This window comes from Diabrotica virgifera, chromosome 7 (assembly GCF_917563875.1).
Source record: "Diabrotica virgifera virgifera chromosome 7, PGI_DIABVI_V3a".
Lineage (NCBI taxonomy): Eukaryota > Metazoa > Arthropoda > Insecta > Coleoptera > Chrysomelidae > Diabrotica > Diabrotica virgifera.
Genome location: NC_065449.1, coordinates 174207305 through 174234435, shown reverse-complemented (window position 1 = coordinate 174234435; position 27131 = coordinate 174207305). Strand labels below are relative to the sequence as shown.

The 27131-nt window shown below is 34.1% G+C and overlaps 1 protein-coding gene across 1 annotated transcript in view; it reads right to left on the bottom strand.

The window, feature by feature from the left end:
- Positions 1-23480, bottom strand: part of LOC114335133 (microfibril-associated glycoprotein 4-like) — a 57491-nt gene extending 34011 nt beyond the window's left edge. Inside the window, exons 1-2 of the mRNA XM_028285303.2 lie at positions 23396-23480; positions 19789-19924 (exon numbers count right to left, since the gene is read on the bottom strand). Coding sequence (XP_028141104.2) covers positions 19789-19924; positions 23396-23461 — 202 coding nt within the window. The 5' untranslated portion in view covers positions 23462-23480. The remainder of the gene's footprint in view (positions 1-19788; positions 19925-23395) is intronic.
- Positions 23481-27131: the final 3651 nt, after the last annotated feature.

The following is a 27131-nucleotide window of genomic DNA, read 5'->3' as shown; positions in this document are numbered from 1 at the left end:
TTGTTATATATGCGTGTTAATCCGATTTTTTTGCCGGTGCGGCGCGCTCCATTTTAAAAATCTCCTATTTTCCTCCGAAAAATATTTTTTCTTGATTCTGTGTGGTATTATAAATAAAATAAGTATCTTGCCATTTTTCTTAAAAGTTAATAATTTTTAAGTTATAAGCGATTTAAAATCCGAAAAATGCCAAAAAACGCATTTTTGGATGTTAAATAGCTTATAACTTTAAAACTATTAACTTTTGAGAAAAATGTCAAGAAACTTATTTTATTTAGAATGTCCCAAAGAATTTAGAAAAAATATTTTTCGGAGCAAAATAGGAGATTTTTGAAACGAAGCGTGCCGCACCGACAAAAAATCGGATAAACACGCATATTTCACAATTAAAAAACAACGGTATAAATTAAAGACACACGCGATCACTCTTCAGAATCTTGAAGTTGAATATTTAGTCTTCAATTTAAGTATCTCGCATCCTCAAAAATATTAATTTGAATATGAGTTTTTAAGCCTCGAAAATGCGTATTTTCGCATTTTTCAGATTTTAAATCGCCTATAACTCGAAAACTATCAATTTCTGAGAAAATTTATAAGATACCTTTCTTGTTCAGAATCACCCACTAAATTCAAAAATATATGTTTTGGAGCGAAAAAACGTTATCTTTTGTATTTGTTTAAAAAAATTGTTTAAACAATTTCTGCCCAAAAATTCCGCCCGGCACCCTTCAGATTTGTTTAAAGGGGACATTTTTGAATAGGAATCCACAAAGAAACCGAATCAGAAATTTTTCCAGACGGGAGCGGTCTCACCACATGGACTATGTTAAGAAATGCAATTTTTTTATTTTTTTTAGAAATGGATGCCCACTTATGGTGGATGTACTGAGGTACTTAAATGTTATTCGATTTTCATTTTTATATACAAATATTTTTTGTACAGTATTTTTGCCGCCCTCTCATAATTTGCCGCTCTAGGCAACTGCTTATATTTTGCCTAATGGATAAAGCAGCCCTGGTTCTCGATTATTTATTTCGTTGTTTCTTTTTTTAATTTGTATGTACTTTTTACGTACATTACGAATATGCCTTATTTAAATAAACTAATTGTTATATACACCATCAAATTTGTTTAAACAATTTTATTCAATTTTTTAAATAATATTTTATGTATCTTAATGTAAAACGTACATATTAATTAATTATACAAAGTGTAACAAAAATACAGGTCATAAATTAAATCACATATTCTGGGACCAAAAATAGATCGATTGGACCTAACTTACCTTAATACAATGTGCACATAAAAAAAGTTATAGCCCTTTGAAGTTACAAAATGAAAATTGATTTTCCCAATATATCGAAAACTATTACAGATTTTTTATTGAAAATGGACATGTACCATTCTTATGACAGGAGCATCTTATAGAAAAATTATAGTGAAATTTGGGCATCCCATAAAAATTTTATGGGGGTTTTGTTCCCTTAAACCCCCCAAACTAATGTGTACGTTCCAAATTAATTAGTATTGTGCTACTATTAGTTAAACTTACTGTTTTTAAAACTTTTTGCCTGTTAGTATTTTTTCGATACGGCAGTTTTTATCGAGTTGCGGCTTCTTTTTTAATATGTTTACATAAAAATGTTATGGGGGTTTTGTTTTTTACACCCCCCAAATGTTTGTGTTCGTTCCAATTAAACTATTACTGCGGTACCATTAGTTAAACATAATGTTTCTAAAACTTTTTTGTCTCTTAGTATTTTTTCGATAAGGCACCTTTTATCGAGATGTGGCTTCTTTTTTAGTGTGGTTCAAAATATGCCTAAAAATGTAAATTATAAATAAATTTTCATACGATTACCAAGTCTCCATAATCGTACTTAACCATATACAAATATGTGGTGGATTTGACTAATATTCAAAATATGTGAATAAAAACTGACTTTTCGAAAAAGTACTGAGAGGCAAAAAAGTTTTAAAAACATTGTGTTTAACTAATGGTACCACAATAATAATTTAATTGGAACGTACACGTAACGTTAAAGGAACAAAACCCCCATAAAATTTTTATGGGGTGTCAAAATTTTACTATGTTTTTGTAAGATGGCATAAAAATACCACGTCTATTTTCAACAAAAAATCTCTAGGAATTTTCGATATATTGGACAAAATCGATTTTCATTTTGTAACTTCAGAGGGCTGTAACTTTTTTATGTGCATATTTATACTAAGGTAAGTTAGGTTTAATTGAACTATTTTTGGTCCCAGAATATGCTATTAACTTTATGACCTGTATTTTTGTTACACCATGTAATTAGTGTATATGTACTAATCCTATTCAATTATTCCTAAATCTAACATTGGTTTATAATATTGAATTGAAAATAAAAAATCCCAAATAAACTAGGTTTTATTTCTTGATAAACATGCTACTAGATAAACGAAAAATGAAATGTAACAAAATTAGAGAGAGGATAAAAAGAACAAAATTATTTTCAGAAATTTTCTACAATATTGTAATAATTGTATCTTAAAACATTGAAAGTTATAATTTTAAGATTGCAAAAAAACAAAAATTAAGATATTTCATACATTTTGGTATGATAACAAAGCTATTAAAATAAAATTAAAGGAGATATTTCTAGGAATACTTGTATTTTTATGAAAAACATAACAATTATCAGTTACCTATTTATTATAAATTATTTTTAAGTCAATACTTTTTTAAGACGTCGACCGATAAGGTCGAATGGCCAATCGATGTAAATACAAATATTCAAAACAACGTTTTTATACTGTTTTTAATCTGTTTTAAACTGTGCTGTGTTTTAAAAATAAAACTTAACAACAACTTACGCTACATAAAAAGAAGTTACATGCATCTGACGGCGAAAACCGGTGCAGGTGTCTTATGGCTTTGTGGTAGCTGTTATCAGTGATCGTATAAAGGTATTTATTTATTTATTAATTACCCATAATTAAGAAACCAAACAAATAACAATTAATACCTAACACTGTGAAAAAGTTAAACACAATAATCGGTATGACTATTTTAATCAGTGGCGTAACTTAATAAATTAAATATAGGGGAAATGACACCATATATACAAATGCAACCCATCCCAAACATTTACGGCACGCAAAATGTTCAGTATCCAACTGCATTTGATGCAAATCAATCCATGTCAATGGTACCACAAAATTATGCGGCTCATAAAAACTACGAACAGGGGATGTTTCTCACTCAACAACAAATGCAATGTACACCATTCACGATGTCAACATAGGCCATTCCCGATCAAAGCCACCAAAATAAAGTTCAGCAGAAGACAAATTATTATTATGATGCAGTAAAGCCAACTACAAGTAATAAAAACCAAATAAGAAACGTCTCACTGTCAGAAAATGAAAAAATGGAGCAAGAAAATTCATATAATGAAGTATTTCAACCAAATGAGTTCCAGAATTGAATACAAGAAGCGGAGAAGAAATAGCAACAGCCCACAAATGAAAAAGAAATCCTTAAAGGTAAGTGAAGTTGAAAATTCTATTAGCACACAAAATCGTTTTTCTTCACTATCAAATGAAGATGATACAGAGCAAAGAAATAATAACAAAAAGGAAATAGATAAAGTTCCTCCTTTTATACTATATGAAGTGTCAAATTTACCAGGTCTTCTAACATTAATTCGCTCATCTACGTCAGATTTTGCTTACAAATTGTTATCAGAAAACAAAATAAAAATCCAGACAACTACTATCGACAATTACAAAACAATCAAAAAGCTGCTGGACGACAATAAAATCGTCAGGCATACCTATAAACTACCAGAAGAAAAATCGTACAGAGTAGTTTTACGTAACATACACCACAGCACAGACACAAAAGACATAACAGCAGCATTAGCAGAAGAAGGTCATAAGGTAAAACAAATAATGAATGTCCATGACAAAAAAACAAAATCACCCAAAAACTTGTTCTTTATTGACATTGAGAGAAATCGAAATAACGGTGATATCTTTAAAATCTCAAAACTGTTAAATGCAGTTGTTAGATTCGAAACACCCCACAAAAAGCAAACTATAGTGCAATGTAAACGATGCCAAAGTTATGGACACACAAGAAACCAATGCACTCAACAATTTCGCTGCGTGAAATGTGCTGAGTATCACGACTACCGTACCTGCAAAAAGAAAAAAGGGGATGGCAATCCAGCAAAATGTGCATTATGTGGAGGAGCACACCCTGCAAATTATAAAGGTTGTCAGGTATACCTTGAAATTTTAAATAGAAGATATCCCTCCAGTAATGGTGTGGCTGTACAAAATCAAGTGACAAGACCAAAAGTACAAGAAAAAGAATCACAAAACACTATAAGCAGCTCACACGCTCCAGCAGAGGTAAAAACATATGCACAAGCAGCTTCAAATCAAAATCAAGTTCAAAATATAAACAGGGTAGAGTTATTACCGCAGTCAACAAACAATCAATTCACCACGTTCCTTCAACAGCAAAATAATTATCTCCTGCAACAAAACGTTCAACTTCAACAACAAATAGAAAAGCAACAGCAAGCAATCCTTGAACTAACCAAGGAAATAAGACATTTGAGAGATCTAATACAGCAAAACACTAAATCCAACAATTAATGGCTCAAATATTTAAAATAGCTTTATGGAACGCCAATGGGGTCATAAATCGGAAGAATGAAATTGAGGCATTTTTAAAATTTCACAATCTAGATATAATTCTAATATCTGAATCTCACTTAACATCAGAGAATAGTTTTAGAATACCCAACTATTTAATGTACAATGCTGCCCATCCAGACGCAGCAAGAAGAGCCAGTGCTGGAGCAGCTATAATCATTAGAAAGGGTATAAAACACCATATTTTACACAAGATTGAACAACCAGATCTACAAGCAGTCTCCATTGAAATAGAAGATTGGATCGGACCAATCTCGATAGCTGCTGTATACTGCCCACCAAATTATAGAGCTAACAAAAATTCTTTAAATAATCTCTTTAACCAACTTGGTAACCGTTTCCTGGCAGGTGGAGACTATAACGCCAAACATACTAGTTGGGGTTCAAGACTGTGCGCTCCTGGAAGAGGCAGGGTACTACATCAAATCATATCAGAACAACACTTGGACCATTTGTCTACGTATACTACATACTGGCCATCAGACCCGCAGAAAGTTCCCGACTGTTTAGATTTCTTTGTTACAAAAGGGTTCTCAAGGGGGTATCTAAGTATCGAATCAAATTTTGATATAGAGTCTGATCATACTCCTGTAGTAGCAACTGTACATTCAGGAATTAAAGAAAAAGAGCCTCTGCCCAAGTTGCACAATTACAAAACCAACTGGCAAGCTTTCAGAGAAAGGGTTGAAGCAAATATTGAACTAAACGTATGACTAAAGTCACCAGAAGAACTACAAAAAGAAATCCAAAATTACACAACAACGATTCAGGAAGCTGCATGGAAATCAACACCTCCACCAACAAAAGCAAAACAAAAAATTAATTGTTCAATAAATGTCAGAGAAAAAATAATTGAAAAAGGTATCTGAGTAGAACTTGGAAGCAAACTAGACATCCAGATGACAAGTTAAGGCTCAATAGAGCAGCACGACAATTGAAGGAACTACTAAAACAACTAAAACATAACAGCGTTCAAGAATACCTAGAAAATTTAACGCCGTCAGATGCCAGCGATTATGCGCTATGGAAGGCTACAAAAAAATTAAAACAGCAACATCGTCATATCCCACCAATTAGAAAATCCAACGGAACATGGGCCAGAACAAACAATGAAAAGGCAGAAACTTTCGGCGAATACCTAGAAGAAGTTTTCAAACCTATACCAGCTGCTGCAACAAATAACGATCAAGAAATCTGCAATTTCCTACAGAACCAAACCCCGACAGGAGAAAACACACTACACGCTTCACCCAAAGAAGTTCAAAACATAATCAACAATAATCTAATAAAAAAGAAGGCACCTGGCTATGACTTAATCACAGGTGAGGTAATTAAAAATCTACCTACCAAAGCAATTAAAATGCTAACTCAATTGTGTAATGCGGTACTAAGGCTAAAACACTTCCTAATGCAATGGAAAATTGCGGAAATTATCCTTATACAAAAATCAGGAAAACCTCCAAATGAGCCCACTTCATATCGGCCAATTAGTTTAATGCCAGTAATGTCTAAGATCATGGAAAAAATAATAGAAAAAAGACTTCTACAAATACTAACCGACAGAAATATGATACCCGACCACCAATTTGGCTTTAGGAAAGAGCATGGCACCGTTGAACAAGTTCACAGAGTGGTCAACGTTATAAATAAAACATTTGAAGAAAAAAGTTACTGTTCAGCAGCATTCCTCGATGTTAGCCAGGCTTTTGATAAAGTTTGGCATCAAGGACTGTTGTATAAACTGAAAAAGAACTTACCAGAGGAACTATATACACTCCTTAAGTCGTATTTATCAGAAAGATACTTTCGAGTGAAGTTTGAGTCAGCCTATACAAAACTATATCCCATCAGATCAGGGGTACCGCAAGGAAGTGTTCTGGGACCTCAACTGTATCTGATTTACACAGCCGACTTACCCACAAATCGTGATACAACGACCACCACCTTTGCAGACGATACTGCAATCCTAGCAGTACACAAAAATCCCGTCGAAGCTGCTGCAAAACTCCAGAGAGTATTAAATCAAATAAATACATGGGCACAAAATTGGAGAATTAAATTGAATGAACAAAAATCAAACCATATTGTTTTTACAAAATGTCACGGTGAATCACCTACAGTAACAATAAATAATAAGGTAATTCCCTCAGTTACCTCTGTAAAATATCTGGGCATGCACTTGGACAGGGGATTAACCTGGAGAACCCATATATGGAACAAACGGAAACAACTGGGCATAAAATTTAGTAAGCATTATTGGCTTCTAGGGCGTAAGTCTAAGCTCACGACAAGAAATAAACTGCTAGTCTACAACACAATATTCAAATCAGTCTGGGCATATGGTCTGCAGCTCTGGGGAACAGCATCCAAGTCGAATGTATCCATAATTGAGAGATTCCAGTCCAAGGTGTTAGGTTCAATAATCGATGCTCCGTGGTTTGTTACTAACTGGGATATTTACAATGATCTGGAAACCAAAACCGTCAGTGAAGTGATAGTGGAGTTAAGTGCAAAATACATCGTACGTCTTGAAAGCCACGCGAATGTGCTTGCAATTAATTTGTTAGACAACAGTCAGGAAACAAAACGGTTAAAGAGACAGACACCATTAGATTTACCGCACAGACATTAATATTGTTAAAGTAGCTAAGTTAATATATGTAATACAGTAATTTAATATTATCTCTATAGAGATGTGTGGCGCTGGTCACAATCTCTTCATGTCATTATTTCTCAGATAAAATGTGCCTATTGTTATATGTTATAACAGATTGCCTAATAAACATAAAAAAAAATTATAAATTATTGTAAAGTCAAGTGCATATGATCCATTCCTATGATTGCCAACAAAGTCATCCTAAAAATATCGTAAAAGAATTTCCAAAAATTGTTTACACATATACAACATATCCGTAACGTACGCAAAGAGTACATACAGATTAAAAAAAAACTCCAAAATAGATAAAAGAGAAAGGTAGAGGTTTTGGTTATCGAAGTAAATGAACTATTTATATCTCTGTACTAACAAGTACTCTTCTTCTTCTTCTTCCTTTTTTTTTTGGGTTTCGATTTTTTTTTAATCATTTACCCAGTACATGTTATTGGTTATGCGCGTCTTGCTCAAGGCAATGCACAACCAGGTGTCCTGTCAACTTCAGATCTATTTTTTTATCTTTGGTCCTGTGTGGTCCTTGTCCTTCTTCTTGTTTTCCTGTAGATAGAGGGGGAAAAGTGTTACAACATTTAAGGTTAACTTAAGACTTTTCTCGTTTGGGGGTAGCTTCCAAACATTTTCACATAGGTTTAGGGCTGGCTACCTTCGGTTAGGATTAAGGATTTTAAGGATACAAATATAATTTTTGACATGTTAGGAGATTCCCTGTATTTTCTGAAGTATTTATTTATTGTCCAGATTTAGCGATACGGCTCACACTCCCTCTAAGGGGAAAATTGACTCATTCCAGATACCTACGGTATCAAAAGGATTGAGCTCTGGTGGGACTCTTTCCGTGTTTTCGAGCCCTAGGTGACTTGGTATGCTGGAGTTTCTCCCAGAAATTTTCGTACGCATCTGGCCGTCGCAAGTAGTACAGCTTTCTGCATGGTCTTATAAAGGTGTTCATTTAGACCCAGCTTCTTTATGCTTTCGAGGAGGGTCTTCGGAATGACTCCAGTAGTAGAGATAATAATTGGTATCGTCTGGGTACTTTGCATTCTCCATTGCCTTCGTATTTGAATTTCCAGATCTCTGTACTTGGCGATCTTTTCAGTAAATTTACTACGTAGATTATTGTTGTTAGGTATCGCCACATCAATTAGTGTTGTCTGTCTTGTTAATTTATTAACTAGTACAAGATCTGGTCTATTATGTGCCACTGTTTGGTCTGTGAGCACAGTGCGGTCCCAGTATAGCTTGTAGTTGCCATCCTCAAGCATACTCTCAGGGACGTATTGATAATACGGGAGATGATCCGTTTGGAGAAGTCCCAGCTTGATAGCTATCTCTTGATGAAGGATTTTTCCCACTGCGTCATGCCGTTCCTTGTATTCAGTTGCAGCAAATGCCTGGGAGCCCCCTGTAAGATGTTGGATGGTTTCTTGGGCTTGAAATCCATATCGGCATCTGTCGTTTTGAACCTGAGGGTCTTTGATGATATATTTCAGGTAATTTCTGGTTGGTATAACCTGATCCTGAATGGCCAGTAATGAACCCTCCGTTTCAGGGAACATCTTTCCTGATGTCAACCAATAGTTCGACGCTGTATTGTCGACATAGTCTTGGCTGACCTCATTGGGATGTCGCCCGTGCAGAGGTTTGCCCATCCAGGTGCGCAGTTTTTCGTCTTTGGTGAGGTAGTTTATGCGCATTTCTGGTTCCCTCAGTTTGATCGGTGTTGTGTCATCTACTGCGCAAATAGCTTGATGTAGATTAGATGTCTCAGCTTGCATCTGAAAATAAGTTCTTAAATTAGCAATTTGTTTATCTAACTGCTCACCTATATCCATAAGTCCTCTTCCTCCCAGATTCCGTGGTAATGTTGTTCTTTCTACTGCACTTTTAGGATGGTGTTTTTGTGCCTTTGTGAGGTGTGTTCGTACTTTTCGCTGAAGATTTTCTGTATCTGTTTTTGTCTACTTAGCAATACCAAATGAATAGCTAAGTGCGGAACAAGCGTATGTGTTTAGTGCCTTAAACAAATTTTTACTGTTAAGCTGTGAACGAAGCAGCTGTTTTATCCTTCGTATAAACTCAGTAGTTATTTCAGTTTTCATTTGCTTATGGTCAATTTTCCGCGCCTGCTTTACTCTAAGATTTTTGTATATATCGTTTTCACCCATGGCCTCGATGTTCTGGCCATTTTACATATCGAATCCACCGGGCTGTACCTTTCCTCTGACTATATTCAAAACACGGCACTTGTCTAGGCCGAACTGCATATTAATATCATTAGAGAATGTTTCTACCGTTTTTAGCATCTGCTCTAGATTGTCTCGAGTAGAAGCCATTAATTTCAAATCATCCATATACAACAGATGAGTAAGCTTCGCTAGTACATTATTGTTGTTTTTAATGCTAAAACCTGAGTCAGTGGAGTTTAATAGCTGTGATAGAGGGTTCATAGCCAAACAGAACCACAATGGACTCAGCGAGTCTCCTTGAAACAGGCCCCGGTTGATTGCGATATTTTCCGTTTCGATATTGTTTTCACCAGGTATTTGGAGGTGAATTTTAGTCTTCCAACTTGTCATTATATGCCTTAAAAAAGTCACTATGTTATCATCGACTTTGTATATTCTTAATATATCTATAAGCCATTCATGCGGCACTGAATCAAAGGCCTTTTTCTAGTCAATAAAGGCAGTAAAGAGGTTCATTTTTTGGTGAATGCCTGGTTAGAATTGACTGAGTCGATGATAAGTTGTTCTTTACAACCCATAGAACCCTTAGCGCATCCTTTCTGTTGAGGCTCTATGATATTGTTTAGAGCACAGTGTTGGTAAATACGCCGGGTTATACAGGATGTGACCAATTTATACAAAGTTGGAAGACAAGTAATTGGGCGGTACTTGGCTGGATCTTGGGTGTTATTTTGATCCTTCGGTATTAAATAAGTGGTTCCCTGAGTTAGAAATGATGGTATTTCCTGCGGGTTAGAAATAACATGATTAATTAATGTTGATAAGCAATCATGAATGCTCCAAAATTTCTTAAGCCAGAAGTTCTGGACTCCGTCTGCTCCAGGAGATTTCCAGTTATGAAGCTCTTTGATGATATTTGAGACCTCTTCAGTAGTGAATGGTTCGTAGTTAGCTGTGACGTAGTGGTGACAGTTGTGCGTAGTATCTTCTATCCAGCCAGCATTGTTGTTAAGAGCAGCTGGTGTGGAAAGTTGATTTCCCCAAAACTCCTGAATCTCTTCCTGGCTTGGGTAAGACTTGTCTACAGTTTCTATGGTGGAGTTCAGTTTTCGGTAGAACGTCTTCTCAGAGTTCACAAAAAGTGCATTGTCACATTTTCGGTTGTTACTAACTTTATACCTTCTTAATCGTCCTAAATAGGCGGAGAGTTTTTGTTTTAATGTATCCAGACACTGTTGGCTGTGTTATTTTCTGGATCGTATCTCGAGTGTCTTGCAGTGCTCCGCATTATTTCTTCAGCTCTCTTAATGACTTTTCTACTTGTTACACCTCCTATATATTCTGTGACTTGACCAATATCCCTACGCAGTAATTCAATTTTTCCGAGAAGTCTTTTTTCCCAGGGTGCAATTCTGTTACCAGTCCTTCCGTTATTAGTACTCCGTCGTGTTCTGATCTTAACGCCCATTACATTAGCAATTGCTGTTGCTGTACAGTAGATTAGCATATGCAGATATTCCAATGTGTGGGCTTCTACGACATAATTGGGTAGGACTTCAGTGTTCACAATTTTTTAACAGCGCACCTAATTTCTTACAAGAGTTTATTCGTGGTAGCGGTGGTCTTCTAAGTGGATTTGTTCCATTAAACTCTTGTACGGAACGAGCCATTTCGTTTGCTAGACTATCGCGCAACTCGTTGTTTTCCTGCTGTGTATTGTCAGGTTGAGTTTCTGGTATGGGAATCTCAGGAATCTGCTCATCAAGGATTTCATTTAGGACTTGATCTAAAACTAGCCCTTGCTTGTTAATCTCCCGTTCGACTTCGCTTTTGATCGTATTGCGTCTAGCCTCTGGGATAAGGTTGTTTCTTATGATTACCCGGTGTTGATCTGATACTCTTTGCTCCGATACTTGAATATCTGGTTACTCCCTGCAAAATTCGGCATACAGCTGTTGTCTGTAGCCGATCGTTTCTTGACCGAGGTTTGTCAACTTATAATAGAAGCGCAAAATGCTTTCGTTAATGGACACAGTCCATTTCATGCGCTGCCTCGGTCGTCCCGCTTGAGTGAGCGCCGGCTGATGTTCCAGCGCAGCACCTTCAGCGGGTGGAGCTCTTGCTGTTGTTTGGCTCGCTTGTGGTTGTTGTTGTTGTTGGGCTGTAGCTGATTGTATGACAGGGGCCCGCCTCCTCAACACCCTGCCACCGACGTCCCGCATGCTGTCACGTCCAGCGCCGGCTCCAGACGTGCCCTGGAGATCCCCAGGCAGCGATCCTAAACATAAATCAATATTCTCCATATTAATGGGTGTGCATTTTATACCTACTGCCAGGTGTCAGTTTTTGTTCCACGGCAAGTATCCCTTCTACTCTCTGGGTATTGGCGCTACGAATACCCAGAAAGCATCCCCCATTCGCAGGGGGCCGCGCCTGATAGAATAACTGACAAAAACTCCCACAGATTATTTATTGTTATTATTAATATTATTATTTTTTGAAAATTCTATAGATCTACTTGAAAAAATTTGATAAATTTATTGATTATCTTAATAACTTTATTCGAGGGTTTATATAAAATGCTCTGTAAAGATATTGGACTGTCTATTCCAGCTTTTTATTATGATTTAAATCCATATCTTTATGTTTATTTATGGGGCACTCAAAGATGATGTGTACCAATGTTCCCATAGTACCGCATTCGCATATCGGTGTTTCCGTTTTGCCTATATTGTGGAGATAACAAGGAGTTTTGCAATGTCCACTTCCTAAACGATTAAGGTTAGTATTATTGTTCCTACCCAAATATCCATATTTGTTATACCAAGGTTTTATAGGGAAACTATTCTGCAGTCCATAATAGTCCGGATATTTACCTTTAATTTGGGAATACCAGTTATTGTAAAATTGAGTCAAGATGTTCTTTTTTGTGACACAAAAGATATCTGAGCTGATGTTTTTTACATCATATGGTACTCTTAATTCTCTCCCAATATTGGCCAAGCTATCTGCCACCTCGTTGCCTTTAATCCCCTGATGTCCCGGTACCCATTCTAATCCTATTGAAAATCCCATATTATTTGCATCTACCAATAGTTTTTTGGTCATTATAGTTACATAATCCATTTGTTGTTCTGAAGCTATTTCTAAATCTATAAATTCATTTCTTAGTAAAATTGTGGCTTATTTCCCATAAAAAATACGTAATTATAATAATCCATTTGGTCCCATTTGTGACTAGATATTTTAGATAAGGCACTTTTTGAATCTACAAAGATCACTGCTTTCATGATATCCTTTTCAATACATACCGAGATGGCTTTGTATACCGCTATTATTTCAGTTGTGCAGATTTCTGTGTAGTTATGGAGTCGTGACGAATATTTAATTGATGCTTGGGATGTAAATTCCAAATCCCGATTGATTTTCACAACCCTTTTAGAACACAGTTTTAAGAAGGCAGATCTGAACGAATATGGTATCAACATAAATGGAGAGAAGCTCAGTCATTTGAGATTTGCAGATGACATCGTCCTTATAGCCGATCGTATGGATGATGCAATAATAATGTTGAACAAGTTATATCACGCTTCCTTAGAGGTCGGACTAAAGATTAACATCAACAAGACGCAAATAATGACTAATCTGGTGCTAAATCGTAATATTGTTCTTGATGGAATGAATATTGAGCAGACTGCATCTTATAAGTACTTGGGACATGAAATTCGATTGGGAAGAGATAACCAGACGTGCGAGCTCCCACGTCGCATAGGATTAGCCTGGGCAGCGTTTGGTAAACTGAGCTATGTATTTAAATCGGACTTACCCATATGCCTGAAAAGGAAAATCTTTGACCAGTGTGTATTGCCTGTACTCACTTATGGAGCGGAAACATTAACACTCACAAAAAAGGTAGTGAACAAGATTCGCATAACTCAAAGGGCTATGGAGCGCCAGATGTTGGGTGTCTCCCTGAGGGACCGAATCCCAAACGAAGAAATACGTCGTAGAACAAAAACAGCGGACGCCGTCGAAAGAATCGCGTCGCTCAAGTGGAATTGGGCAGGACACGTCGCCAGATTGTCAGACAACCGATGGACAAAACGTATTGTCGAGTGGAAGCCACGAGAAGAAGCACTACGGAGCAGAGGACGACCACCAACCAGATGGGCTGACGATCTGAAACGTATTCTCGGCAACTGGATGCAAGCCGCACAAAACAGAGAAAGATGGAAAGAGCTGAGGGAGACCTATGTCCAGCAGTGGACGCGTACGGGTTGATGATGATGATGATCTCCCTTATAACTTGTAACGTTGTTACTGAACATTCTGCTTGCAATATTAAGATGGGTGTAGAACGTAGACAACCCGTTACGATTCTCAAGGCAACATTCTGTACTTGTTCCAACCTCATCATCAAACTTTTACTGCAGGGGTTTAAAAGATTGGCTGCGTAATCTAAATGAGATCTAACTATTCCTTTGTATAAACTCAAAAGGATGTTCGGGTCAGCTCCCCATTTTGTACCACAAATTGCTCTCATGACATTTATTCCTTTGTTTGCTTTAGTTATCATGTCGTTAATTTGAATTGTCATATTCAAATTGCACTGTAAATGAAATCCCAGATACTTTATTTCATTTTTCCATGGAATTTCCATATTTTGATATATGAAATGTGGGAAGTTATAAGCCTGACTTCTTTTTCTAAATATTATTGCTTTTGATTTGTGTGCTGAAATTTTAAAGTTGTGTTTCTCAAACCACTCCTGTAAATTTATTATATGGGTATTTAAGGAATTAATTAACTTGTATATATCAGATCCTTGCACCAAAATTACAAAATCATCTGCATATTGAAAACACTCCATCTCATGGTTTATTAAATCATGTAGGGATCTAGTATAGAGATTGAATAATATTGGACTGAGTGGAGACCCTTGAGGCAATCCAGTGGATGCTTGCATTGGGCCTAATATATTACTTGATTTGTCTTTAACGTAGATATTTCTGTTGAGCAAAAATTGCAAGATCAAGTTTGCATAAGTTATTGGGATGTCATACTTTAATAAATATTTATATAGCAAATATATATTGACTGTATCATATGCCCTACTGATATCCAAAAAAATTCCAATTGTATTTAAATTTTTACTAAATCCAGTTCTAATATAATTAATTGTTAAATCTAAATTATCGTTGCACCCTTTGTTTCTTCTGAAACCTAACTGCTTAGGGCTTAATATCGATTTTTTTCCGTTATTTGTTCTATTCTTAATTTAATTATATTTTGAAAAATTTTGCCTACACATGACTCTAGAGCTATGTTTCTATAATTATCCTCACATAGAGGGTCTCTATTAGATTTTAAAAAGGGAATGACAAGGGTGTTTTTCCATTCTTGTGGAAAACCTGTGTTTCTTTTAACTATTTGATTAAAAATTTTTGACAATGCATCTAGCGCCACCAGGGGAAGTCTGTTTATCATGCTATATGTTACGAGATCTAAGCCAGTAGCCTTATCCTTTTTATTTATGACACTTATTATTTCTTGCCTTGAAATGTCCTCCACATCCTCGTTAGTTAGGGTAACCGTGAACTCAGGATCTGTTATGTCAATTGCCAAATTATTTAATATGTTCTGAGCTATGTGTTTGTTGGGAAGTTTAGCAGGGATTACAGCATTTTGATATGTGGAGAATAACTTAACTGTTCGCCATATTTCAGATAGAGGAGTGTCCCTAGTCAATCCATTGCAAAAGCTTTTGAAGCTATTTCTTTTTTTTGTTTTAAATATTTTTTTACTGTATGCAAATATTTTTTTGATTTCAATATAATTTTCATTGCTTGATTCTTCCTTATATTTTTTAATTTTTTCTTTTCTTGTTTTTATTAAATTAGAGCATTCCTTATCCCACCAGGGAGGGCTTTTCTTTTTTTCTTATAGATTTTTCTGTTTTCAAGAGAGGTATTTCCTCATCACTCACCATTTCCATAATTTGTGTAAATGAATTATAGTCTTCACACCCATTCTTCATCAAGTCTTCTATTTTTTAAGCATAATTCTCCCAATTGACATTCTTTGTATTTCTTTTATGACTTTTTTGTGTTACTATATTTTCATTTACAATTGCGATTTTGCAAGAAGTTGGAAAATGATCACTGCCTCCAGAATCCTCTAACACATCCCATTGGCATATATTTGCAATTTTCGAGGAAATTAGTGTTAGGTCTACCGCTGAGGCATTCTGTCCAGGTAGGGTAATCCGCGTGGGTCTCCCATCATTGCAGCAAACTAGATCCAAATCCTCTAAGGATTCAGCAATTATTCTTCCATTAACATTAGCAGACACTTGACTTCCCCAAAGTGCATTATGTGCATTCATATCCCCCATTAAAGTTTTATTTCCCCTGATTTTATTTATGCGTCCAACCCAACTGTTTAAATTTATTTTTGCCCTAGGATGGATATAAATGTTAATAACTGTAATGTCCCAATCTGTTATTTTTGTTGCTAAAATTTGAATTTTACTAACATTATTATTATACCTATATACTATTTTGTGATCCAGACTATTATGAACCACAGTAGCTAGGCCACCATAACCATCCCCTCGATCCAACCTATGTATTTCATATCCTCTTAGATAGAAGTGATGATCATTTTTTAGCCAAGTTTCATTTAATAGAATTAATTTGGGTCTATGTTCGCTTATGAAATATTTTAGACTGTTATAGTTACTGCTTAAACTTTTTATGTTCCATTGGATAATAAGTGGATTCTTGATATCCATCTAAATCTAGCAACTTTTGGTTCGATGAGCTTTCATGTATAAATAGCTGGTTCAAGTAATTGATTATATGTTCCTTATGTTTCCAATCTAGTTTTTTTAATATCGCATTCAGTGTTTTTTCTGTGTCCCTCTATAGTTGCTCTGTACGGGAACATCCAGGAGTCTCATTGTTAACTGCACGAGCTCTCTCTTCGTTTCTCCCATTTGGAGATAATAAATATTGATTGTGTACTTCTTTATTGTATGTATTATTTGTTTCATTAGCCTTTCTTTTATTTTTGTTTGAGTTATTCTCGATTTTTCTACTAAACAGGTGTTCAGGGTTACTCTTTACGTTTTCTATCCATCGCATATTAATGGGAATTGTCTCTAAATTATTTGTTTGAGTTTTATATAATGTTGGGAATTCCTCCTGGCTCATTCTGAATATATTATTCTCTTGCGATTTTCTAGTAGAAACATAAGGAAATTTCTCGCATGCCTCGTAGTATGAAAGATTGTCCAGAGACCTGACAGCTTTAATATTCCGCTGTCTCACATACTCTGGACACTCCTCATAGGTACTTATATGAAAGCTGCTATTACAATGAAAACATTTTATCGAACATTCCCCTTCATGTATTTTTTCCGCGCAGTTTTTACATTTTTCTCCCCCTCTACAAAGATTTTTTGTGTGTCCAAAAAAAAACACCGATAACATTGAACCACTGGTATCATGTATGGTTTTACCCTAAAAGGGATCCCATATATATTCACTTCCTTCGGGATTGCTTTTCCCGAAAAGGTAAACGCGACTGTTTCTGTATCAATATATTTCGCCGTGTCATATTTAGACTTCCGTTTAAATCGTCTTATCTCTAGTACTTTAATGTTGACCGAAGCCAATCCCGAAAATTTGATTAGATCTGCATCCGATATACTAGTATCTACATTATTAACGACTCCCCTACATGTTACGTTATTTGCCGGAATAAACAATTCATATCCATCATTTCTGACCACGTCATTTAAAACAAATTTATTAGCATCCTCCCATTTCTCGAAACCAACGCTAATTCGGTTTTTCCTTTTTTGCTAAGTTTAAGTACATTCTCGATTTTTTTGTCATTTATGTATTTTGCTAATTTCAAAAAACTATAATTACCAACGTTATCGCCTTTTGATTCCATATATACCTCAAACGGACCGGTATCCGTGTACTGATAAAAGAAAAGTTTTTTTCCTTTTTTTATTTCATTGCTATTAATAGTATTTGAATTATCATTGCTATCAAGTAAGGGTGTATTATTTAAACTAATATTATTTTCAGTGTTTTCTATATTATCTAACATCTCCTCATCACCGGGGGGGTTAGACCCCCCCGTGGTGTTCCCCATAATTAACCGTGTAATGCAAAGCTGTCTCTTTTTTACCTAACTAGATAAGGTATAATTTATTTTATTCCAAGAAAGTACAGGAAATTTAGGAATTCAACAGATAGGAAATTTGTTAGTTACCTCTACTATGTAGTTCCTATTTTGTTTTTCCCGCCTGCGTTTTTTTGAATCTCTATCACTTCTACACTGAACTGTCACACAACCGAACGTTACGAAAGCTCATACCTATTTCTCTAACAGGTACTCGGTGCAATCAGTTTTGCAAGAGCAGGTAGTTTATTTTATTAAAATATCTGGTATAAAGAAGATCTGTTGATCGGATCGGTACTAACGGTTCTTAGCTTAATTTCCAACCCCAATGAATTACGTTTATCTCTTGTTTAGTGGTTCTGTAACTTCAGTTTTTCATTCATCTAATAGCATGTTTACCAAAAAAATAAAACCTAGTTCATTTGAGATTTTCTGATTTCCATAGACCAATACTATTTTTAGAAACAATTGAATGGGATAATTTGTTTTTTCATACTTTAAATTATTACTAAGTTTAACGAAAAACTATGTAATATTATATTATTCATAAATATTTTTTTTTTGTGATTAAAATTGCTTAAAACATTATTAAAAAAAGTTGAAAAAAAAGTTTAAACAAATTTGATGGTGTATATAACAATTAATTTATTTAAATGATGCATACTCGTACTGTACGCAAAAAGTACATACAAATTAAAAAAAGAAACGTCGAAATCCATAGGCGAGAACAAGAGATACAGCTAACAGTTCCTTCCCCCTTCTCATCGATTTCCCATATTTCAAGGCCGGCCGATTTTATGGGTCACATTTTGAAGCTTTGTGGACGATTTGTTTGAAAGTATATATTTTTCATATAATATGGTACATTAAAACTTTGAAGTATGTTCTTTCAAATGTGACTGATTTGATTTCGTAATTCATATAGAGAATGCTGCTGTAAATTAAAAAGTGGGGAGCAACTTCGTCCCTAATTGTCCTAGAACAATTTTTCCTTTTTTTAAATTTGTATAAAAATTCAGTCGTTCTAAATATGAAAAAAATAATATTTCTACGGGTAATGGTTAAAAAGTTATTGTAATTGTTTATAAGCAAAAAATCGACATGTCCTTGCAAAATAATTTTGCGATACTTACAATTATTTTTTGTCATTTTTTTAAATTATATTATTAGTATAAATCTTCTTATTTCATAAACTATCCAAAGTATTACTCTAACTTCATCATTTTCTGACTTCTAGTGTTGCAAAAAAATTAATTTGGGATAAAAAAAAATTAAATAACTTTTAAACTATTTGACCAATTATTATGAAATTTAGGGTATAATTTATGCATTAGAGGTCCCAGCATTCCATGTAATAAGAAAGTTCTAAGTTAATTTTTACATAAGTTATGAATATTTATAAAACCTCAAAATTTATGAACTATTTTGCAATTTTCTAAGCAACCAATAAGGATAAACATATTGAGCGGACGCCATATTGAAGTTTTTTATATGGTTTATGAGTTTCTTACTTCTAAATTTGTTTAAAATGCTTAATTTTTTGGCAATAGATGAAAAAAGAGAAAATTTGGCGTTTTTGATCTTCATTTGTTTATAACTATGTATATCATCAAAATCGGCTGCAGGAAACATATAGGTTATTATTATAGATGTCCACACTACTCAAAAAATTTGGTTTTGGCCTGGAGGGGGTTGTGTCACCAACGGGATATTTTTTTCCTTATTTCTCTGAACTAATAATTTTATGCTAGTGTAGTATCAACATAAAGATTTACATTTATATTTAAGCTTAAGGTACGTCTTAAGCTTAATATCTGTTGGAGCAACCAGCCATTAGAAAACTACTTTATGGCATTAGGTGATTGTTAATATCTGTATTATAAAATTTTACTATGTTAGGTGTGAACCATATAATAATATTTTGCATCAGACAAGATGAGTAGCAATAAAATTTTGTGAATTTATAATGAAAAAAAATATATCCTTATGTTCTTTCTAAAAGTAAACAAAAGCTTTACCTTTATCGATATCTTCATCTTCAGTTTGAGGATAGAGAAACCTTCCAAAATCATTCCTCAAAGAACTGGTTCTACTTTCATATTTAACGTCCAACAGTTTTGTGAATTTTACACCCGCAGGGACAGTAGCAGATAACTAGAAAAAGTAGAATGGATTTTTTAAGTAGATAAATTGTACTAGACAACAAACACGACCCCCATGAAGGTTGGGGGGGATTTTAAATAGTCCCCATTTTTTATTGGTGGCAAATGAGACAGTGAGCAGTAAATTGCCCTAAAAAAGCTGTAGGAGAGTTACTATACTCCTAATTAACATAATCACTATACCAGCACATTATTTACACCAGCACCATACATTTAGTACAAATTAATCGATTTTTAAATACAGTACCTAGGAAAAAAAAAGAAAAGAAAATAAAAAAAATTGAAAAAATCTAACACATTCGTTAAAGAAAAGCATGGAACGAAAACCGTTTATTCGATGAAGACGCGCCACGCTTTTCTTTGACGAATGTGTTAGATTTTTTATTTTTTTTTTTATTTTTTGCTCTTTAGTTGATTTTTTTATATTTTCAATTTTAGTCACTGGTAACTAAAGAAAGGCGTTTTTTAAAAATTGTTTTTTCACATTTTTATATTTTTTATTTTTAGTCTTACACTTTTCAAACATTAAAATATATCGTCATGTTTCTTAAAATATGTATAAAACATATGATGTACTAACATGAAAAGTAGTCGGAATCGGCAAAAAATTAAAAAGTTTATTGTTTATTTATGAAGCATAACGTAAAGAATTAACGTAAAAAGTGAAATTATGTATAGTTCATATCATTAGCTACAATCCGTAAAAGTTTCAAGTTTTTTCTTTGTAAAAAACAAGAGAATTTAAGCATTTTCCATTAAAATCGTTTTTTTTTATTTAAACAATTAATAAACATAAAAAAAAATTATTGATTATTCGTGTATTGTTCCTGCGAATGCATATGTCTGTAAATTTTCATTCATTTGCATTGGAGAAAAGGCACTCAAATTAACGTCTAAAGATTTGACACAAACTATTGAACTAACTGGGTACTCATATTAATGAAAGCTGGAACCCTAGTACAGAAATAAAAAGTAGAATTGCCAAAGCAAGAACAAGTTTTATGAAATTTAAGAAAATCCTGTGCAGTCATGATCTAAATTTGGAACTTCGCATAAGAATGGTCCGATGTTATATATTCCCAGTACTACTTTACGGGGTTGAAGCATGGACACTGACAGAATCGCTTTTGAAAAACCTAGAAGCATTTGAAATGTGGGTCTACCGCCGTATTCTGAAGATCAGTTGGGTAGAAAGAGTCACAAACGAAAGGGTTTTGCAACGTTTGAATAAAAGTTGCGAAGTAGTGAACACGGTTAAAAGGCGCAAATTGGAATACTTTGGTCATATAATGCGTCACCCAGAAAAATATGACATACTTCACCTTGTCATGCAAGGTAAAATAATGGGAAAAAGAAGTGTGGGCCGCCGTACAACTTCTTGGCTTAAAAACCTACGCCAATGGTTTGGGAAAACTAGCACTGAACTATTTCGTGCGGCTGTAAATAAGACAATGATTGTTAATATGCTGCACAACATGAGAGCCAACGATCGACAAGCGGTCTCGGCACCTTAAGAAGAAGATTGAACTAAATAAAAGCGTTTAAAAATATATAGGATAAGAAGGTAAATGACCATTGGGATGTGGAAAACGGTCAACAGAATATGATGTATAAAGCCACGGATAACTAACTAAGTAAAAAACAATCTACAAGTAATAGAATTTAAAAAAATATTGCAATAAATAAAATGAGGATGAAATAGATAGTAATATAGTGTGATACAGTTAATCCAAAAAAGGCATAACCCAGACATCCAAAGTGAAAGTTATTCTTTAACACCAAATTGTCCTATATGGTCCACATATTGTTCAGTAAAAAAGTTGCACCATTTTAAGCGTCGAGTTTGGGGGGATGTGGTTAAAATATCTGTAAATTAGGAGTTTTTTAAGTTTGTCTTTGATATTTCTAAAACTATGCGGTTTAACGTGATGTTATATACAAAAATGTTCTACATTAAATTTTAAACAAAAAAAGGTCCTATATATAATAAAACAAACGGTTCCAAAGTTACGGAGGCCGCATAGTATAATTGGTCCAAAAAAAGGCCTAACGTCATCCCAAATTAAAATTTTCCTCCAATAACAAATTGTTCTATATGGTCCACATAGAGTTCAGTAAAAAGTTACACCATTTTTAGCGTCGGGTTTGGGAGGGGGGAAGGGGAGGAGAAAAGTAGCTAAATTAGTAGTTTTTTAGGTTTTTCGTCAATATTTCTAAACCTAAGGGGTCTAGCGTGAACAATCTCCTATATAAAAATGTACTACATTAAATTTGAAACGAAAAAGTTTCTATGCATAATTGTTTTAAAATCACCGGTTCCGGAGTTACGGAGGGTGTAAAGTGGAGGTTTTTCATATTTTTTTTAAATTCTTTTGGACAAATTATAATATAATTACTGAAGAAATTAATTTTTTAAGAGAATTGTGTTTTCTAAATATAATCTGCTATTTCAATGGCACGTGGTATGTTACTGATAAGATTTTGAATGACCGCCAACCTCACCAAGAGACTTCTACAGGCCCATGCCATACAAATCTCTGTTACGGAGAAACCTAATCTGAACTTTCTATGGACAAAGTCGCATGAATATCTTTCCAACAGTAAAGTTTTCGTTCAAGTGACATGTAGAACATTTTTGTATGGAACATTGTTCACACTAAACGTCATAGTTTTAGAAACATTGACGAAAAACGTTGAAGATTTTCCCCTTCTCCCCCCCCCCCCCAAACCCGAGCTCAAAATGCTGTAACTTTCTACTGAACAATATGTGGACCATATAAAACAATTTGGTGTTAACTTTCACTTTGGATGTCTGGGTTATGCCTTTTTGGATTAACTGTATCACACTATTTTATCCTCATTTTATTTATTTTAATATTCTTTTTTATTTTATTACTTGTAGATTAATTGTAAATAATTTACTTAGTTAGTTATTCGTGGCGCTATAAATCAGATGATGAACCATATAGAACAATCTGGTGTTGAAGGATTACTTTCATTTTGGATATCTGGGTTTGGGTCTAGTTATACAATACTAATAATAGTTCTAATAAAAATCTATTAACGTAGGTAACAGTTCCTTCAAAAATAGAATAAAACAGTAACAATAATAATATAATACTGGTATGTAGAATATACAAAGCTGTTTGAGGGTCAGAAAAAAATAATAATTTTATATACAGAGTAAAAACAAATAATAATGTCAAATCTAATAAAAAATATGTTTAACACGTTGGCGGACAGAATGTATATAGACGTCTAATTTCCATCGATGTAATGTGACACAACGTCTATAGACGTTGTATTTTTCCCTATTATTGTTTGCAGAATACATAATTGTGTCACAACACTTGCTTATACATTTGAAGCACTGTCCGTCAACGTGTTAAAAAAACACCAACCTTTTCAATATTAGTGTTATTAACCCTCCTGGTTATTGATTTTATTAAGAAAAATAACTTACTTTTTCTGACACAACATATTCACTCGAGCAAACACAAAACAGAAGAGCTATCATAGGCGAAATCATTGTGACGAACTAAACAAAAATCATGTATTATTTGGTATTTATAATTTTGATTATACAGGAAAAGAATATTGTAATTTACCATTCTAATCTATTTAACACCCACTGTCACCAGATTTCTAGGGTTTTGATATCTTTTATGCGGAAATTTTTTATTCAGTGTTATAATTATAACAATTTTTGTTATTATCAACAGCGCTGATTTACTGAACTGCGAGATAGGAAAATTCATTAGATAACTATTATAAAATATCATTTTATATTTAAAAATAGTTGGCACAGATAAATTAAAAAATGACGACTCCTATTAGACAAGGCGAAAACGGCGGGTTCTTTATAGAAAATATTCCTATGAGAGTTTTTTGCATAATCAAATTCGTGGGATATTGCAGAATAAGATTCAAGAAGTCGCTCACGCGAAAAGTGGTCCAAATTTTTTTTAACAATTTTTTTTTTAATTACAAAAATCATTGTTTTCGGCTTGGACAAATTTTTTTGGGTTTTTTGGACTATTCTGGATAAAAAGTCTCTTACAATTTTTCTCTAAAGTTGAGCGTTTTCGAGGTAAAAGCATTTTAAAATTGAAAAAAAAACGAAAAATGGCGATTTTTCAAGGCTTAATAACTCGGTTAAAAGTTATTACTATGAAAGTCAGAAAGTGACTAAATCATATTTTAAAGAAGAAATTTTTGTAATTATTTGATTACTAGGTTGTTATTTTTAAGTAATAATAATGCCACGCACGTTTTAGGCGGCCATTCATGATGAGTGCGAAAGTGATGCCATTCAGGCAGTCCAATAGCGCATCTCACTCGCACTCACATTATTTGCAGCCGCGTCAATACGATCTTACCGCTCATTATTAATAAATAAAAACAACAGCTTAGTAATAAATTAATGACACAAATTTCTTCAGGATCATGTAGGGGAGGCTTTAAATTTGATTCAGTCACATTCTGACTTTCATAATAATAATTTTCCGAGTTATTAAGTCTTAAAAATAGCCATTTTCGCGTTTTTCAAATTTTAAATTGCTTATAACTCGAACACGATCGACTTTAAAGAAAATTTACAAGAAACCTTTTTTGTCCCTAATGGTCCGAAAAGTCTAAAAAAAATTTGTCCGGGCCGAAAATATTGACTTTTGCAATTTGACTAAAAAAATTAAAAAAAAATTGAACTACTTTTCGCGTGGGCGACTTCTTGTAACTTATTCTGGGGTGTCTCACGAATGTGATTATGCACAAAAATGTCATGGTAATACTTTTTCCAACGAACCCGCCTTGTCTATATATTCATTAATTTATTAAACGAAATTTAATTATGTGTATTATGAAAAAACTACACCAAATTATGCAGTCTATAGGTATGCGTCTGTCCTACCCGCATTCCCCTATGTTCTTCCCTCTCTGTAAATACATTTGTAATTTCCCACATCATAATAATTATATTTGATACTTTTTATAATAAATAACAACTTTACAGGCGCACATTTGAAGTGGCACTGCCCTGGCTGCTTGACCAGTTCTACATAGTCTATGTAGATAAAAATAAAAAATGAATAATCCTTTATTTCTTTGTCCCCTTTCTTATACCTTTTTTGGTGTTGGATTTGGTTTTAGTTTAGCTACATATTCAGCCATATCTTCCATTTTTTGTGTCTTGTGCTAATAGTTTCATTTCTGCTAGCATTTTCTGTTTCATTTTTCCTGCTTCTGCTATTTGCTCTATCCATTTTTTCCTCGGTCTGCCTTTTTTTGTAATATTCCTTGTTTCATGAATCTTCCTTGTTAGTCTACTAGATTGCATTCTCATTAGATGTACATACCAGTTTAATTGTCTCTTTATTATTTTATTCATTATCGGTTCCTGTTTAGTTATACCTTTTATTGCCTCATTTCTTAGTCTATCCTATTTGGTCTTTCCGGCTATAGCTCTAGATGTCTCATCTCAATTGCATTTATCCTACTATTATGCTTTTTCTGCAAAGTCCAGTATTGTTGGTATCACAATCGTATTTTACATTTAAATTTTTGTTTCGTGGGACAATTTTTTTTTCCTCAGAACTGGCGCTAGTGCGTAGTACAGTTTGTTTGATTTTTTAATACTGTTTGTTATTTCGAGGTTTATTTTCCCATCATTGGTAATTATACTTCCAAGATAATCATATGCGGTAACTATTTACAGTTGAGTATTTTTACATTTTATATTTACTTTATTTTCTTCCTTTTCGCCAATGACCATTATTTTACTTTGATCGATGTTTTTTTCTATTTTTAATTTCTCCATTTCTTCTGTTTATAAGTTTTTGCATTTTTATCACGGAATCTGCTATAAGGACTATGTCATCCGCATACAATAAGGCTTCTATTTTTATTGGATGTAATCTTTGGTATCTTATTGTTGCCTGTATTTAGTTTGTTTTTTCTCCAATATTTCTAGTCAATTCATTCAGGAGTATTATAAATAGTAGCGGACTAAGACTGTCTCCTTGTTTGACACCTCTTTTCCAATTTAATTCTTCAGACCTTTCTCCTGTTATATGTACACTTCCTTTTACTAATCTGTATACACTTTCAATTATTTTTATTAGTGTAATTGGCACTTTCATGTTCTATAATTTTTCTTTCCATGTAGTCGATTGCTGCCCTTAGATCTATGAATGCTATTTCCCCCCGAGTCAATAATTCTTTCTATTATATTTCTAATGATGCAAATGTTATCGTTTGTCTGTTTTTCTGGTCTAAACGCTGCTTGTTCTTCTCCCAGTTTTTTTTTACCTCTTGTCTTAGCCTCTTCTCTACTAATTTCGTGTATATTTTAATACATATCGATGATAAACATATGGTAGGGGAGCCCAAGCGCGGATTTTTGCAGTTACTCGAGCGCGTCAGATTATCATATGGGGAGAAACCTGGTACCCTGCAGATGTACCTCTACCTGGCTCCTAACACAGGGGAGTTCGTTAAGGGGGGCCCGAAAATAAAAATCTATCCTTAAAAAAACTCGAAATTTTCAGATTAAGATAAGGTAAGTTAAGTACATACAAAATAAAGTATATTTCAAAAATCTGACGATTTGAGCCGGGCGTAAGGAAATGGGCGAGTCCCAAAATTTCACAAGAATAAAGCGAATATTTCGCGAAATGAATGACAGATCGAAAAACTAAAAAATATGTGCTCAATATTTTTTAAAAATCTATCAAATGATACCAAACACGACTTCCCACGGAGAGGGGGGGAAGTAAATTTAATATTTTAAATACGAATCCCGCAATATTTCGCGAAATAAACATCAGATCGAAAAACTGTAAAATACACTTATTTAATATTTTTAAAAATCTATCGAATGACACCAAACACGACCCCCCCCCCGGAGGTGGGGTGGGGGGTTACTTTAAAGTCTTAAATAGGAGTCCCCATTTTTTATTTCAGATTTGGATTCCTTACGAAAAAATAAGTAATTTTATTCGAAACATTTTTTCGAATTATGCATAGAGGGCGTTATAATCGGAAAAAACGATTGTTGGAAATGGAAAACTAAATTAAAAAATGGCAAGCGCCCACTAAAATGGAAAATGTTACTTAACTTTTTTTGGTTTTAGGACCTACTCTTCACAACTCAATAGGTCTCCAAAGCGCTCGAGTGACTGCACATTTAGCATACTTTGCTC